This window comes from Thamnophis sirtalis, unplaced genomic scaffold (genome assembly GCF_051295495.1).
Source record: "Thamnophis sirtalis isolate CommonGarterSnake01/CBP01778 unplaced genomic scaffold, rThaSir2_p1.2 scaffold_10, whole genome shotgun sequence".
NCBI lineage: Eukaryota > Metazoa > Chordata > Lepidosauria > Squamata > Natricidae > Thamnophis > Thamnophis sirtalis.
In genome coordinates, this window is record NW_028261390.1 from 9,410,525 (window position 1) to 9,425,337 (window position 14,813).

The window sequence follows — 14,813 nt, forward strand, 5'->3', positions numbered from 1 at the left end:
AGCAAGAGTAAATATCAAGTTCATAACTTTTTTAAAAAGCAATTTGCTTCAAATTTTTCAATTAACTCTAAAACAAAACTCAACTGGGCCTCAAATGGGCAAAAAAATGAACTCAATAAAGCTGGTAATACACATTTTGTGATTTTGCTTTTTTTATGGATCACAGCTCATGAAAATGAAGTCCCTTTATGTCAAGCTCAAATCCTCTCTTTTGAATGCATCTATGGAACTTCCTTGAAACATGAAAATATAACTTTTTCTTTACTTTCCAGTAAAGCCTTAAACTCCTGAGGTTTTTCAGGTTGATCAGGTTCAACCAGAGTTAGCTTTCTGGGATTAGACATCAGCCAGTTGTTGCCATTTTCTGGGCAAAATAGTGTAACATTTTTTTAAAAAGTACAAAAATAAATCTTAAGTTTACAGACAAAATTAGCCTGAATGAGGTAGTTAAGTTTTGAAGCTGTTTATATTGATTCCTAATGCTGGGTTGACATGCAAACGTTCCCAAGTATGCTACATTTTTGTATCTTTAGAACAGACTTAAATATTAACATTTTATCAAGATTGAAAAAATCATATTAAATTTTCTATTCAGGAAACTGTTCAAATTCATCTGATATAGGGTTTTTTGTGTGTAAAATCCTTTTGTTACTTATGCCTTAAGTAACATAATTTCTGCATAATTCAGGCTCCATTTTTTTTACTACGCTGAAATATTTGCCCAGCCAAATTATTTTCAGATAATCTATTTAAAAAAACATTTTAACCAACAAAATTATAGTAAAAAACAATCCTAATTGTGCTGCTTTCATAGTGATGAAGTATCATTTATCCAGAAACACCCACTTATCCTGCTTCCATAAATTGGTTTTGCAGTCATATTTTATCAGCATTATCTTGGCAGAGGGTTAGAAATAACAAAAGGTTTCAAGTGGCAGTACATTCAGAATATATTCTCAAAAGTACAAGTTATTTTTTAAAAAAGCTCAATTATTTAGCAGTCAGCATTTTACCAAAGTTGATGGCTACATAAATAAGGTTTGTGTTCGCCTCTATGTGATCACAAAGTGGTCATTTCAATGCATGAAAATTTATTTATTAACATTTCTATACTGAAGATTCCCAGCAGTTAACAAAATTATAACAAATCATAAGGCATTACAACACAGGACACTACTGTTGAAATATCGTTCTATCTTTGCAGCCTCCTCACTGCAATATTCTAAATCCAGGTACATATCACGGCACACTCCAGTGCTGCTGACCCTGCAAGTCCCAGCATCTGTTGGAAGCATGGCGACGAGAGTCTCAAAAACTGTCCACCTCTGCTCCTATACAGCAGTGCCAAGAGCACAACCTCGAAATGCAACAGTCACAGAAGGTAAGTTTTTTTTATTTGAGTCATTCAACAGGAAATACAAATAAAATTGTATAAACACAAGAACCACATTGGCATCGTAACACAGATGACAAAAGGACAAAAAAGTAAAAACCATAAAGAAAACTAGCCGGTCACTATGTACAGTTAGACACTGCTGTGTCATACACTAAAAGTCTTTTACAAAACAATTTCATGTCACGAAGACTACCCTCCAGTCAAGTCCTTTAAACTTCTGCAAGATGGCTTTGCTGTAGTCTCTACCTATAAAACCAAGACAAAATCATTATGAGACCTGTGCAACGTTTAGAAGGATTTTTAAAAGGTCCATTTTCATGAACTGCTTTAAGTCCTCTATTTATTCCTTGCTTCACCGTTAAAGATCATATGCATCTGTCAACATGAAATACTTTTTGGTAATCCAATTATATTTTACATCCCGGTTGACCAGTTCAGCTCAAACGATGGAGCTATGTCAAAGAACTGTAGAAGCTCAGCCACGTAGCTCTGGGTTTACTAGAAACCAAAAGCTGTAGTAGAAATCTTTCATAGCTTCAACCGCTAATGAAAATAGAAAAATGGCAATACACCAAGGAAAATTATTGTTAGTCAGGTGGTTAAAATAGAAGCTGTTATTTGCACATGATCTTTAATGTTCCCAGATTTAAAAGTTCGTTTTGGTTTGTAGATTTCACTAATAGCTATAAAAGAAAAAAAGCAAGCATTAAATCTTAAAGAACGAACACTTAAAATGAGGTCCACAATTGATATACAACACTAAACAGAAGGCCAAAAATGATTAAGCTGTAAAGGCATTTATGCACTTTAACTCCTGTAAAAAACCATTTTAAGTTAAGTTAAGACACTTAAATCGTCAAAGATTTTTAAAAAGAAGCCAAAGTCTGAAGTTTTCCACTTTAATCTTTACGCTGGTACATGAAGTTGGAAGAGACCATACCACAGGACAGCGTTTTCTGGTGTATGCCTTGCGCTCTGCCTGCAACGTGCGACCCCCAGAGATAGACGTGGTCAGGGTGACACACGGCCTGCAAGGAAGTTCCCGCTGGCGGGTACAAACAAGGTATAATGTCAGAGTTAGAAGACAACAATCTTGTTTTGCTTAAGTTGTACCCATTTCAGTACTTTACCTGTTGGTTAACACTTCTATTAAGTTTTAATTATTCGTCTACACCACCTGGCACACAAAAAATGTAAACAGAAAAACTCTTATGTTTCTCTGACATGCTTAAGGACGACGAATCACCTTTTACAGAGTTAAAGATCTATAGACACTTAAAACAGAAAGTTTAACAGACATTCACACTTTTAATTTTCCTTTTTTTAAAAAAAACAAGCTAGCCAAGAGAAGTGATTTTTAAAAAAAAATTATTTGTCTATTGATCTTTAAATTAGATTAGACATAGGAGAGGTGACGCATTCACCCAATACACACCTGTTTCTTCCCAAGTATTTCTTTAATATGGCTGGTAGTTGTTTTGGTGATTACCGCCACCTCGGGATGCCTTTCCATATGTGCTTTGCTGTCCTATTCCAAGAGAGAATATTGGAGTTTTGGGAACTGTAAGAAACTGCAGGTTGGTTTGACAAAAAGGCACTCTTGTCAAGCTAGACCTTACTATTTAAACACACACACAAAAAATATGTAATACTCCTACACTGACATTAACAATGTTAACAAATGTTTTACCCCAACTACTATTATAAAAAGCATTTCAGAATATTGACTTAAGATAGTTTTTAAAATGATTTGGTCTCCGTGATTTACAATAAACTCAAGATCAAGACATTAGACAGTCCAAATAACATAGTTAAAAGTTAAAGAAGGTAAAGGTTTCCATATCTAGTCATGTCCAACTCTAAAGCATAGTCCTCATCTCCAACTCTTGGCTGAGGGAACAACAGCATTGTCCCAAGACAATTTCCAAGATCAACTGGCCAGCATGGCTAAACGCCACAGGAGCACAGAACGCTGTTACCATCCCATCAAAGTGATACCTATTTCACTACTCGCATTTGCATGCTTTCAAACTGCTAGACAGACAGGAGCTGGAGTAAGAATCTCATCCCCTTGCATGGAGCTCGGGTCTCAAACCCAGGCTGTCAGCTGTCCAGCTGACAAGCTCGGCGTCTTCAACCATTCAGCTATCGGGGCCCCAAGTTCAAAGGGTTTTCAAAAAAACTGAACTTTTCAATGCATCTTTTAATAACTAATACAGCTGTTAAGATTTCCCCAACTCTCTACAGGGAATGTTTTAAAAAAACATGCACCTACACTTCTGAATATGTGCAACGGTACCAGGTCTTCCCGGAAAGAGTTGTTCCAAAGGTTGGATGAGAAAACGTTTCGCTTCTCATCCAAGAAGCTTCTTCAGCTTCTTGCTGATGAGAAGGGAAACGTCTTCAAAGAAAAAAACAAGGAAGTCCAGTTGCTTATTGAGAAAAAAAGCACCTTTGGGACAACCATGACCTGGATGACTAAGAATCTCCAGATTGGAAAGAGAGACTGACTAGAAAAGTTAATATAATATACAGTTAATATACAGTATGCATTTGTATACTGTGGCTTTTCAATGTTAGTGCGAAAATAGAACAAACCGAATATACTGGAAGGTAATAGAAATATACCGAAGGATAGAGTCGAGTGAAAGAAGAAGGAGGGTGGAGAGGGTGAGAGAGAGGAGGAGGAGAAGGGAGGGAGGGAATGGATTAGAGGGAGTGATAGGGTTAGGGTTAGAAAGAAGGAGAGGGGAAGTAGGCGTAGAGGGGTGTGTGAGAAGGAAGAATGAAAGTTGGAGGGGGTTGAAAGAGGGTGTATGGTGGGCCAAGGTGGTATATTGGGTTTGTATTGTAGAGGGCATTTTCTATATAAGTGAGGGACGTGTTTATTACTCAATGTTATATGCCCTGATTAAGCACAGTAAATATGTGATTGTATAGAATGAAAACATAATAAAATATATATATATTAAAAAAATAAAAAATAAAAAATAAATAAAAAAAAATAAAAAAAAATAAATAAAAAATAATTAAAAAAAAATAAGAAAAGTTAATATAACTAAATGGATAATTAAATGGAAAGTCAAATGAAAATCTTACCACTGTAGTCAGCATATCCCTGGCCATAGCCGTAACTTGGGTAATTGTACCCAGAATAATCATATCCCCCATAGCTGCTGTAGCTTTGATCACTGTAAGGACTGTTGTAGCTTCCATATCCTTGATCATAGTAATTGTTATACCCTTGATTCCAATTTTGGCCTTGACCTAAAAATGAAGTGATTGCAGCGTTAAAAGCCCACCATGTTTTTAAATTAATAAACAAGAAGTCGCTATAAGGATTGCAAAGAACCGTATTTTTGGACTATAAGATGCTCCGTACTATAAGACACAATTAGCTTTAGAGAACAAGGGGGGAGGGAATCTGCTTCTGCCTCCATCGCCCGTTTGCCACACCTATTTGCCGCCGCAGCCCATTCCCCGCAAACTTTCAGCAGCGGCAGCAATAGGCAGTGGCGACCCCTGCCGCCTAGAACAGTTAATTGGCACCACACCAACCCCCCCTCCTCCTGCTGCAATATTCGCTCTGTAAGACGCACAACAGACATTTCCACCCGCTTTGTGGGGGGGGGTCTTATAGTCCGAAAAATACGGTATTTGCTTTGTTCCTTTCTAACGTAGTTTCCTGTCCCAAAGCTTATGAGAAAAGCTAGGGTGTACTTTTCCTTCACACTAAAACTGAGGGATTTTTTCACAATTTTATTTCATGAGTTATATACACGTTACAATTTGCCATACTTACCCCTGCCACGTCCTCTGGATCCCCCACGCCCACCAGATGAAGCACCTCTGCCTCCCTTTTGTTGCTGCTGTTGCTGCCTATATACGTCTTTGGGCTGTGCTACTTTGATCTCACACTAGGACAAAAAAAAAGTGTGTGTAATTTCATTACAAGATATATGAAAAATATATGAAGTTAAGTATTGCAGCTTCCGCAAGTAACAAATTACAAATACCTTGCCAGAACCAATCTGATGGTATCTGCTTTCCAGCAATTTCTTTACTGGTTCTTCATCCGAGTATGTGATGAAGCAGAAACCTCTCCTTTCGTTTGTTTTTGTGTCCATGGGAAGCTCTATATTCTCAATCTGCAAAGCCACATTATCAACAATCAAAGGGTATTCACACCTGACCCAAGCTCCTTATATAGGAGCTCCAATTTTTAAAACAATTTCTTTTACTTAGCACTTCTCTTCCTTTCTTTAAACTGCCTGGAAGGTATCATAAACTTTATGGAATTGCATTCACATCTTTTAAATTAACTCTATAAAGTTTAGCCCCTTCACTTTTGCCATACAACAAAACATTTTAGAAAATAATCACTAACACTTTACCATGTTTGTGTCATCTCTATCCTGACAATATAATCACTGTTTTGCTACAAATACTAATGTATCAAAAAAAAAAACACCCCAAAGCAAATTCCATTCATTCCCAATATTTGCAGGCTATTTGGGCTGCTGTTTCTTGATTTAGAAGTTACCCAGGTCAAGTTAGTCAAAAGAAAATCCCAAAAACTACTCAAGCTTATTGCAATAAACTATGTTTTTAACTAGACATTAGACTGGATAACATACATACACACCCCATTTAAATAAAGGTTTAAATGGATTATACCTCTCCAAAACCGCCAAAATACTCCTTGATTTGTTCTTCGGATGTATCCGGACTCAGTCCACCAACAAACACTTTTTTTGGTGGCTCTTTCCCTTTCAGAGCTTTTGCCCTTTTGGGATCTATTAACTTGCCATCCAATTTGTGTTCTTTCAATTCCAAGACCTAAAAATAGAGATTTATTGATAATTTAAGTTCCAGGAGGAAAAATCGACCCAGGCGTTTGGAATTGTTTAGAGAAGATTCCATGGTCCCACAGAGGTGACTACCTACCTTCTCCACACTGGCAGCATCTTTGAAAAGCACAAACCCAAACCCTCTTGACCTCCCTGTGACAGGATCTGTTTTTATTGTGCAATCCACCACTTCGCCAAAGCGAGACAAATACTCGGTCAAGTCTTTTTTGCTCGTATCCCAGCTTAGACCACCAATGAACATTTTACTGGAATGGGAAAAAAAAAGTTTCAAAAAATGACATTCATGCAAACAGTTATACATTGATCTAAAAAAATGTATTAGCGAATTTGCCCCAATTCAGGTTTTCAGGTACAAATTGTACTTTGGGGGGGGGGGGGAATATAAAGAAACACATTTTTTAATACATTGATCTAAAAAAATGTATTAGCGAATTTGCCCCAATTCAGGTTTTCAGGTACAAATTGTACTTGGGGGGGGGGGGGAATATAAAGAAACACATTTTTTTATACATTGATCTAAAAAAATGTATTAGCGAATTTGCCCCAATTCAGGTTTTCAGGTACAAATTGTACTTGGGGGGGGGGATATAAAGAAACACATTTTTTTAAACTGAAACAGGAGGGGGAGAAAAGAAAATCCTCCAGAATGTCCTCCTTCATCTACTTTCCATCTTAAGACATGTCATTGTCATACACAAATTATTAATCTTCTCCAACATTTATAAAACATGTAAGTGATCCAGAATATCACCTAAAATCAGGTGAAGGGAAGGGTCAACTGTCAAACAGTCCAAAATAGTTTTTCACATATGCTAGGTATGGATACATTTTGAATATAAACAACCTATCTTAAGCAAAAAAGCAAAACAAAACAGAAAGTGACTTCAGCCATTCTGGAAACATTCCAAATTCAAAACAGTCCCACAATTCAACCATGAAACACCATTTTCAAAATAGGGTGGTAAAACTTATGATGCAATAGAATAGTACAGGCATACTTATGATACATGTCAAAATATTACTTTTTGAACTCTAAAAACCTTATTTGAATAAAGTACTGAAATTGGGTGTTCGAAATTTCTGCATGTCTCTACTAAATATGACTGTAAGGAACATAAACATCTCAAAAATCCTTCTGATAATTAACATTTGAAAGTCTTTAAAAAGCAGTGTTTTTATTTAAAAAAATTAAGAGCTTGTCTATAGAGATTCTGAAATTATGGCCAGCTATCTCAGCTCCATAGACAAAATTTGGAGTATGTTTATTTAAAAGGTTAATGGATTATAGTGGGATTTTTTTCCTAAATAATTTTTTCCCTGAATCAAAAGTGTGATAAAATAACAAAACTACAGTACTTAAGAGTTAGATGTAATTAGAGATCAAGGAAAGTAACTGGATTAGTTCAATATTGTTGAAAAAAAGGTAAAAAATAAGAACAGATTCCAAGGAAGTAACTTTTAAAAAACAGCAAAAACGTGCACATTTTATTCCAAGTTAGGTGGGCAATCACACCTTCCTATAAAACCAGAATATAGCATTGTACCTATGAACTTGTTACAAAGGTATTTTGCAAATTATCACAGCAATTGTGACACTGGATAAGCAAATCCAAATCTTCCTGATGCCAGTTCAATTTCTTAATCATTACATTGCAACTGTGTAAATTCTCCTTAACCATAAGTGCATGTAAGAGGTTTATGAAGTGAAGGTCCAATTACTGCAGCTCTTCTACAAAAGTGACATTTCTTCATGAAGCAATAGTTCTTTTAAATGTACTTAAAACAAATAACTACAACAGGAAAACCGAAATCACATATCTGCCAAAAGCCAAAGGAACCACAAATTTAGCAGTGGGAGATAAATGCTAAGACATAACTAGTATGATGTTGATTTTGCTAATAGGCCACAATAGGGGCCTCAGGTTTGCCATAGAAAAAGGGAACAGTAGATTCAGAGTTCAGAGCTCACCATCTTCAAACTTTCCTATGTAGAATTTCAGCGTACACTACCTTGATTGTATTTTACTTCATTATCTTCTCAGTGTCAAAGTAACACACACACACACACACTATTGCCTCATTTTATCTTCACAGCAATCAACCATAAATTGGCTAAGGGGGCACATAACAAACGAAAAATCAGTTAAGACTTATCATCTTATTCTCAAGCATCAGAACCACACTAAAGCTAAGGTGGGGTTCCTGAAAACCAACAATCCTCAAATATAAACATATCTTCCATAAACTTATATGAAAGATGGAAAGATATCTCCTTCGTAGTTGTGAAGAATGCCATTTTGTGACATTTGAAACTTGAAGCATTCACAATTTGTACTATATTCTCCAAAGAGTCAAGGATCCTTCATCTGCACCCAAAATAACAATCCAAGCAACTTGTTGCATAGGTTTAATCATACAAGTCCTTTGCAACTTTTCTGGATCCATTTTGGCTTCCAAGTGCTATGTGTCTCTCCCTCTCCCTAGGCCAGGGTTCTCCAACCTTGGCAACTTTTAAGACTTGTGGACTTTAACTCTCTTGAGTTCCTCAGCCAGAGGAGTCACATGTCTTACTTAAAGTTGCCAAGGTTGGAGACCTTTGCCCTGCACATGGCTCACCTTCTGCTATTTGCAGTCCTCAACTTCTAACGATTCATTTAGTGATCATTCAAAGTTGCAATAGCACTGAACAAGTGACTTCAAGACTGTTTCCCCCCCCCTCAAAAAAAAAGCATCCCCAAGGTCAAATGTTGGACAGTTGGCAACAGGTGTGTAGTTTTGATTGTTTCAGTCCCCCAGAGATACATGATCAACTTTTGTGACTTTTTGACAAGCAAAGTCAATAGCGAATCCAGATCCACTTAACTGCAAGTTATTAACTTAACCGCCTTGATTTACCTAACTGTAGCAAGAAAGGTTGTAAAATGGGGCAAAACCCATATAAAACTTGCTTAGCCACAGATGTTTTGGGTTCAATTGTGGTGGTAAGTCAAGAACTACTTGTAATCCCAAGGCGTTCTCTTGCTTCCAATCATCTTTTAGACCAATCTCAAACTTGGCAAATTTAAAGACATGCAGCCTTCCAACTCCCTCGATTCCTTAGCCAACAATGCTATGAGTTGAAATAGAGATTTTAAAAGTTTTGGCCATGCTTTAGACCAAATATTAAAAGGGCAGAATATTTTCCCTAAAAGGGAGGCAGAAACTCACCCCCCTACCTTTGTCAATGGCCCATTAAGACCTGGACCAGTCTATTCTACATCAGAGGTCTCCAACCTTGGCAACTTTAAGGACTTTAACTTAGGGACTTCAACTCCCAGCATTCCTCAGCCAGAACAGCCCCCCCCCCACCTTTGTCAATGGGCCATTAAGGCCTGGACCAGCCTATTCTACATCAGAGGCCTCCAACCTTGGCAACTTTAAGGACTTTAACTTAGGGACTTCAACTCCCAGCATTCCTCAACCAGCACAGCCCCCCCTCCCACTTTTGTCAATGGGCCATTAAGGCCTGGACCAGTCTATTCTACATCAGAGGTCTCCAACCGTGGCAACTTTAAGACTTGTGGACTTCAATTCCCAGCCCACCATCGTCCTAGAGGCTGCCGGTTGCATCACGAGGCAAAGATCAAGCTGGCTGAGGAATGCTGGGAGTTGAAGTCCACAAGTTTTAAAGTTGCCAAAGTTGGAGACCCCTGCCTTAAGACAATCCTTCAGCTCCCGATGTAATCCAGGTGCGTTGGGCTGGATCTCAGCCGAGAATAAAATCCATAATTTAATATATCTAAGAGAACACACAGCTCCCCTACAAGGAGAGTAGCAAATAACATGAATCTTGATCTGAAAGGTTGGAACCCTGAAAAAAGATCGCCCTGGGGAGAATCAGACTCAAGATCCCTCTTAAAAATAAAACGTATTTAAAAATAAATATATAAATCGGGGGCTTTTCGGCCAGCCACGCTTGCAAGGCGCAAAAGGGAAGGCACCAAGCGAAGGCCGGCAAGGATCTGGCGGCGGCGACCTCGCCCCGCCCCACAATGTACCTTCTTGGCCAACTCCGCCCCCCTTCCAAAGTTGCCAAGGTTTGAGCTCGCCCCACCCACCCGACGGGGCGAGCAACGCGCATCCGCGGCCGCTTAGCACCCGCCTTCAACATCCAGGCCCGCCCACTCTCTTCCTATAGGCTGCCGGTTGCATCACGAGGTAACGATCAACCTCCTCCCGCCGCTCCACCCATTCGGACGTGGAGATCCGCCCCCCCCTCGCCCTCTCGCGAGAAGCGATGTGTGTGTGTGAAAAGACACAAAGGGAATTGCAGAGGCGGGAGGCGCGACGCTCAGCAAGGAAGAGCGCGATCACGTGGCAACTGCCGGGCGAAAGGCATTGCTGAGGGCTCCCCCCCGCCATCCTTTTTTTTAAAAACAGGCCAAAATGGCGCCCGACTCATCGACTCGATCTCCTCCCCTTCTGCTCACCCTCCCTCGTTCGGCCAAGCTTCCCCTTTCTCCCTGCTTCTGGCGGGATCGATTCCCCTTCGTACCCGTCATCCTGCTGGTTCTTGCTGGCGTTGATCTTCGAGCCTTCGGCGAACTCTTCCTGGCCGCCGCCGCCACCGCCGGAGCTTGTGTTGTTGTTGTTGTTGCTACTGCCGTAGTCGGTGTTCTCCTCCATAGTGGGAACGGGCCGAAAAAGGGGGGAGCGGGGAAAAAAAAAAGCGCGCGGACACCGACGCAAAGGAAAGAGATTGACTACGCGGTCCGACCCGAGTATTAAAATGGCGGCCGTAACAAGAGATCCGGGCAGAGCCTGCGCTGCGTTTATATAGGGACCCCCTTGGCCAATCAGGGCGCTCCGGCAGCGCAGGCGCAATGCGGCTTCTGAAGGAGCGGCGGCGGGTGGCGGGGTTGCCCGTGGCGGAAGGGCAGCGGCGGAAGGCGGGGAACTGCTTTTATGTCTCGGGGAGCCCAACACGCCTCTTCACAGGCTTCCCTTTGCAATGGGAACTTTGTGGATCCCGGTCCCTTTTCCGGCATAGTTTCCTGAATTTAGGCCGGCCTCCGTTGCAACAAAGCTAACCTACCTAATGTGACAAAGCATGGCTTTCATCAGGAATTCCCCCTCAAAACACATGTGCACATATATGTCCAGACCCGGGAGCCGGTCAGCGACCGCCCTCACGTGCGCAGATCGTAACTTGTGAACCACCACGCGGGTACATATGTTGTGCACTGACAAAGTATTATTATATTATATACTTTACTCATTAAACATGAAACTCAGCCAACTGAACATTCAAATATGCATCACAAATGCCATTGATTGGTGCTAATGGTTGATACGGGTTGCTGCCAGCGTCCTAGGGATCAACCAAGAACCTTCTTAAAATATAGGATGTTCCGAGTAGCACAGTTTTTTGCAGTTCCGCTGGTGTTATTGCAGGAAGCTGCAATTTGTTGATGTGTCTTGTAAAATTCTTGGACATGGTGCCAAGTGCCCCGATGACAATGGGTATCACTGTTACATGCTTCATCCATAGCCGTGTAGTTTCGATGGTCAGGTTGCAATATTTCATGATTTTTTCTAGTTCTTTTTCTTTGACTCTGGCATCTCCAGGAACAGCGATATCAATAAACTCTACACTTCGGCCCTCTACATCTTTTCTGTATTCTTGTTTCGTCTGTTGGACCTTCAATAGATTTTTGTTCTTTACTTCGATTAATAGATGTTCTTGACTTTCTTTTAAATAAGCAGCAAGATCTTCACCTTCTCATTTTCGATAACTTTTTCCACATTATTATTCGCAACAACAGAATTGTATCACAGCGGCCAGTTGTTTCGCCGGATTTCGCATTGGTTACTAGTCGGGCCCCACCCAGGGGCCTAGGACGTCGTAACGTATTTTCGTAATATGCGTGCAGATCCAAGCAGTGCGGCTTTTTGCATTTGACTGATGGTGATTTTGTCAATTTTTAACTGTTTTAAATGTAATTCCAGTGCTTTTGGAATAGCACCCAGTGTGCCGATTACCACTGGAATTACCACTGCTGGTTTGTGCCATAGTCGTTGAATTTCGATTTTTAAGTCCTGGTATTTTGCGATTTTTTTCATGTTCTTTCTCGGCGACCCTGCTATCACCTGGTATTACGATGTCTATGATTGTGACCTTATTTTTCTCAACCAGTGTGATGTCTGGTGTATTATGTGCCAGTATTTTGTCCGTTTGTATACGGAAATCCCACAAGATCTTGACCATCTGATTTTCGGTGACTTTTTCAGGCTGATGTTCCCACCAGTTTGTTGCTGTTTTACTATTATAATTCTTGCACAAATTCCAATGGATCATTTGTGCTATTGAATTGTGCCGCAATTTATAATCAGTCTGCGTGATTTTTTTACAGCAGCTGAGTATGTGATCAACAGTTTCATCAGCTTCTTTGCAAAGTCTGCATTTGGCATCATCAGAGGATTTTTCGATTTTGGCCTTAATGGCATTTGTGCGGATAGCTTGTTCTTGCGCAGCCAGAATTAGTGACTCTGTTTCTTTCTTTAATGTACCTGTTGTTAACCATAACCAAGTTTGTACATTAAAGAAAGAAACAGAGTCGTTGTTGTTGTTATTATTATTATTTTACAATTGTATCACAGCGCCCAGTTGTTTCGCCGGATTTGGCATTGGTTACCAGTCGGGCCCCACCCAGGGGCCTAGGACGTCGTAACGTATTTTCGTAATATGCGTGCAGAACCAAGCAGTGCGGCTTTTTGCATTTGACTGATGGTAATTTTGTCAATTTTTAACTGTTTTAAATGTAATTCCAGTGCTTTTAGAATAGCACCCAGTGTGCCAATTACCACTGGAATTACCACTGCTGGTTTGTGCCATAGTCGTTGAATTTCGATTTTTAAGTCCTGGTATTTTGCGATTTTTTTCATGTTCCTTCTCGGCGACCTTGCTATCACCTGGTATTGCGATGTCTATGATTGTGACCTTATTTTTCTCAACCAGTGTGATGTCTGGTGTATTATGCGCCAGTATTTTGTCTGTTTGTATACGGAAATCCCACAAGATCTTGACCATCTATTATTATTATTTATTATTATTATTATTAATTATTATTAATTATTATTAATTATTATACAATTGTATCACAGCGGCCAGTTGTTTCGCCGGATTTGGCATTGATTACTAGTCAGGCCCCACCCAGAGGCCTAGGACATCGTAATGTATTGTTGTTGTTGTTATCATCAACCGGGCCCTTGCATTGAGAGGAGCTGAAGGGCCATTGCCTGAAAAAAATTTCTGCCCCCTCCTTAAAATCTCTTTCTTAAATTAGGCTCTGCATTTTCCTTCATTCGTTAAGAAGCATCAAGTCTTAAAATTCGGGCCCGGTTTATATCCCTTCGTATTTTTCTCTGCATTATTTTTTGCCTCCCGCTTTAAAAAAAAAAAATCACAAACTCTGGTTGAAAGATCCCTTGCAATCTCAAAAGATCTTTTTGACATAATGACGTGGAGTCTTTATTGATTAGCCCTTGGGCCATATCAAAGTGCAAAGTTCCAGAAGCAAATTATTACTAAAATTTGATAAAAGCAATTTAAAATGAAATTTGATAAAATACAATTTAAAATGGAATTGGAATAAAATACGATTTAAGATGGAATTGGAATAAAATAGCCTAAAATGAAATTGGAATAGAATACAATAATTTAAGATATAGATAAAATATGATAAAATTATATTTTGGTGTCACCCGAAATTAAAAGATCTTTTTATTTATTTGGGTTTTGTAGAGAAACTGCCTAACCCTTATTAATTTTCTCATGTTATATTGGGGAATTATTTGGCAGATATTTTCCTACAGTATTTACTCAAGAATGCATTTTGCAGGGATCTTTTTTACTATAACCACTGATTGCACGCTTCATCTGCAATCTATAGGCCATATAAACAGGACACTTTATTTTGAAAGTATAGCAAAGAACATCACAGACCAATTGTTAGGATATACATTAGGGTTATTTCCTTTTTTTTTTAAAGTAAACCTTTAAATGGAAAGGTTTACTTTGCATCTATACTGACTGGCATTTCCAAATAATAAAATGAAAATCTTTGAAAATCTGTGTATCTGCTTCGAACTCTTTAGACGTGCTGAAAGATAATTTTATTCCAACAAAATTTTCCAAATGATTTAATGTTTATGAATTATTTTAAACTAAAGTTAATCTGCTCTTATTACACATGTGTAATAGCTTTTAAATTATTTCTGTTCTACATGACTAACGTTAACAAACGGACTAGGTACATTGGTTCCCAAACTTGGCAACTTTAAGACTTGTGGACTTCTGCTGGCTGGAGAATTCTGGGAGTTGAAGTCCACAAGTCTTAAAGTTGCCAAGTTTGGGAACCACTGGACTAGGAGATACTGGTCTGCAATTATATTCTATAATATATACGAGTTGGCTGTCTCACACATAACTGTTTTCTTTGGAAAACTGACAAACTGACAAAATGTCCCCTTCCTGTTACAAAACTGATGGAAAACCCATACCTGTG

The 14,813-nt window shown here is 39.2% G+C and overlaps 1 protein-coding gene across 6 annotated transcripts; it reads right to left on the reverse strand.

The window, feature by feature from the left end:
* Positions 1-1,080: 1,080 nt before the first annotated feature.
* On the reverse strand, positions 1,081-11,053 carry HNRNPDL (heterogeneous nuclear ribonucleoprotein D like). Of its 6 annotated transcripts, none has more exons than XR_015697847.1 (9): positions 10,802-11,053; positions 6,344-6,512; positions 6,074-6,235; positions 5,413-5,544; positions 5,199-5,313; positions 4,496-4,663; positions 2,832-2,967; positions 2,337-2,441; positions 1,081-1,642 (listed from the first exon to the last, which is right to left on the reverse strand). XR_015697847.1 is itself a non-coding variant. In XM_087724014.1 (8 exons), the coding sequence occupies exons 1-7, from the start codon at positions 10,930-10,932 to the stop codon at positions 2,854-2,856; spliced, it is 948 nt and encodes a 315-aa protein (XP_087580140.1). In that variant the 5' UTR covers positions 10,933-11,052; the 3' UTR covers positions 1,081-1,939; positions 2,832-2,853. The 6 variants fall into 6 exon arrangements, 2 of the variants coding, with proteins under 2 accessions (XP_087580140.1, XP_013919745.1); XR_015697848.1 differs by having other exon boundaries at positions 2,832-2,924; positions 10,802-11,051; XR_015697845.1 differs by lacking the exon at positions 2,337-2,441.
* Positions 11,054-14,813: the final 3,760 nt, after the last annotated feature.

Coding starts and splice junctions, on each gene's coding strand:
- HNRNPDL (XM_087724014.1), bottom strand. CDS start 10,932: ATGGAGGAGAACACCGACTACGGCAGTAGCAACAACAACAACAACACA. Junction 5,545..6,073: donor ATTTTGGCGGTTTTGGAGAG/GTATAATCCATT, acceptor GTGGCTTTGCAG/ATTGAGAATATAGAGCTTCC. Junction 2,925..4,495: donor GGGATATGCTGACTACAGTG/GTAAGATTTTCA, acceptor CTCTTGGAATAG/GACAGCAAAGCACATATGGA.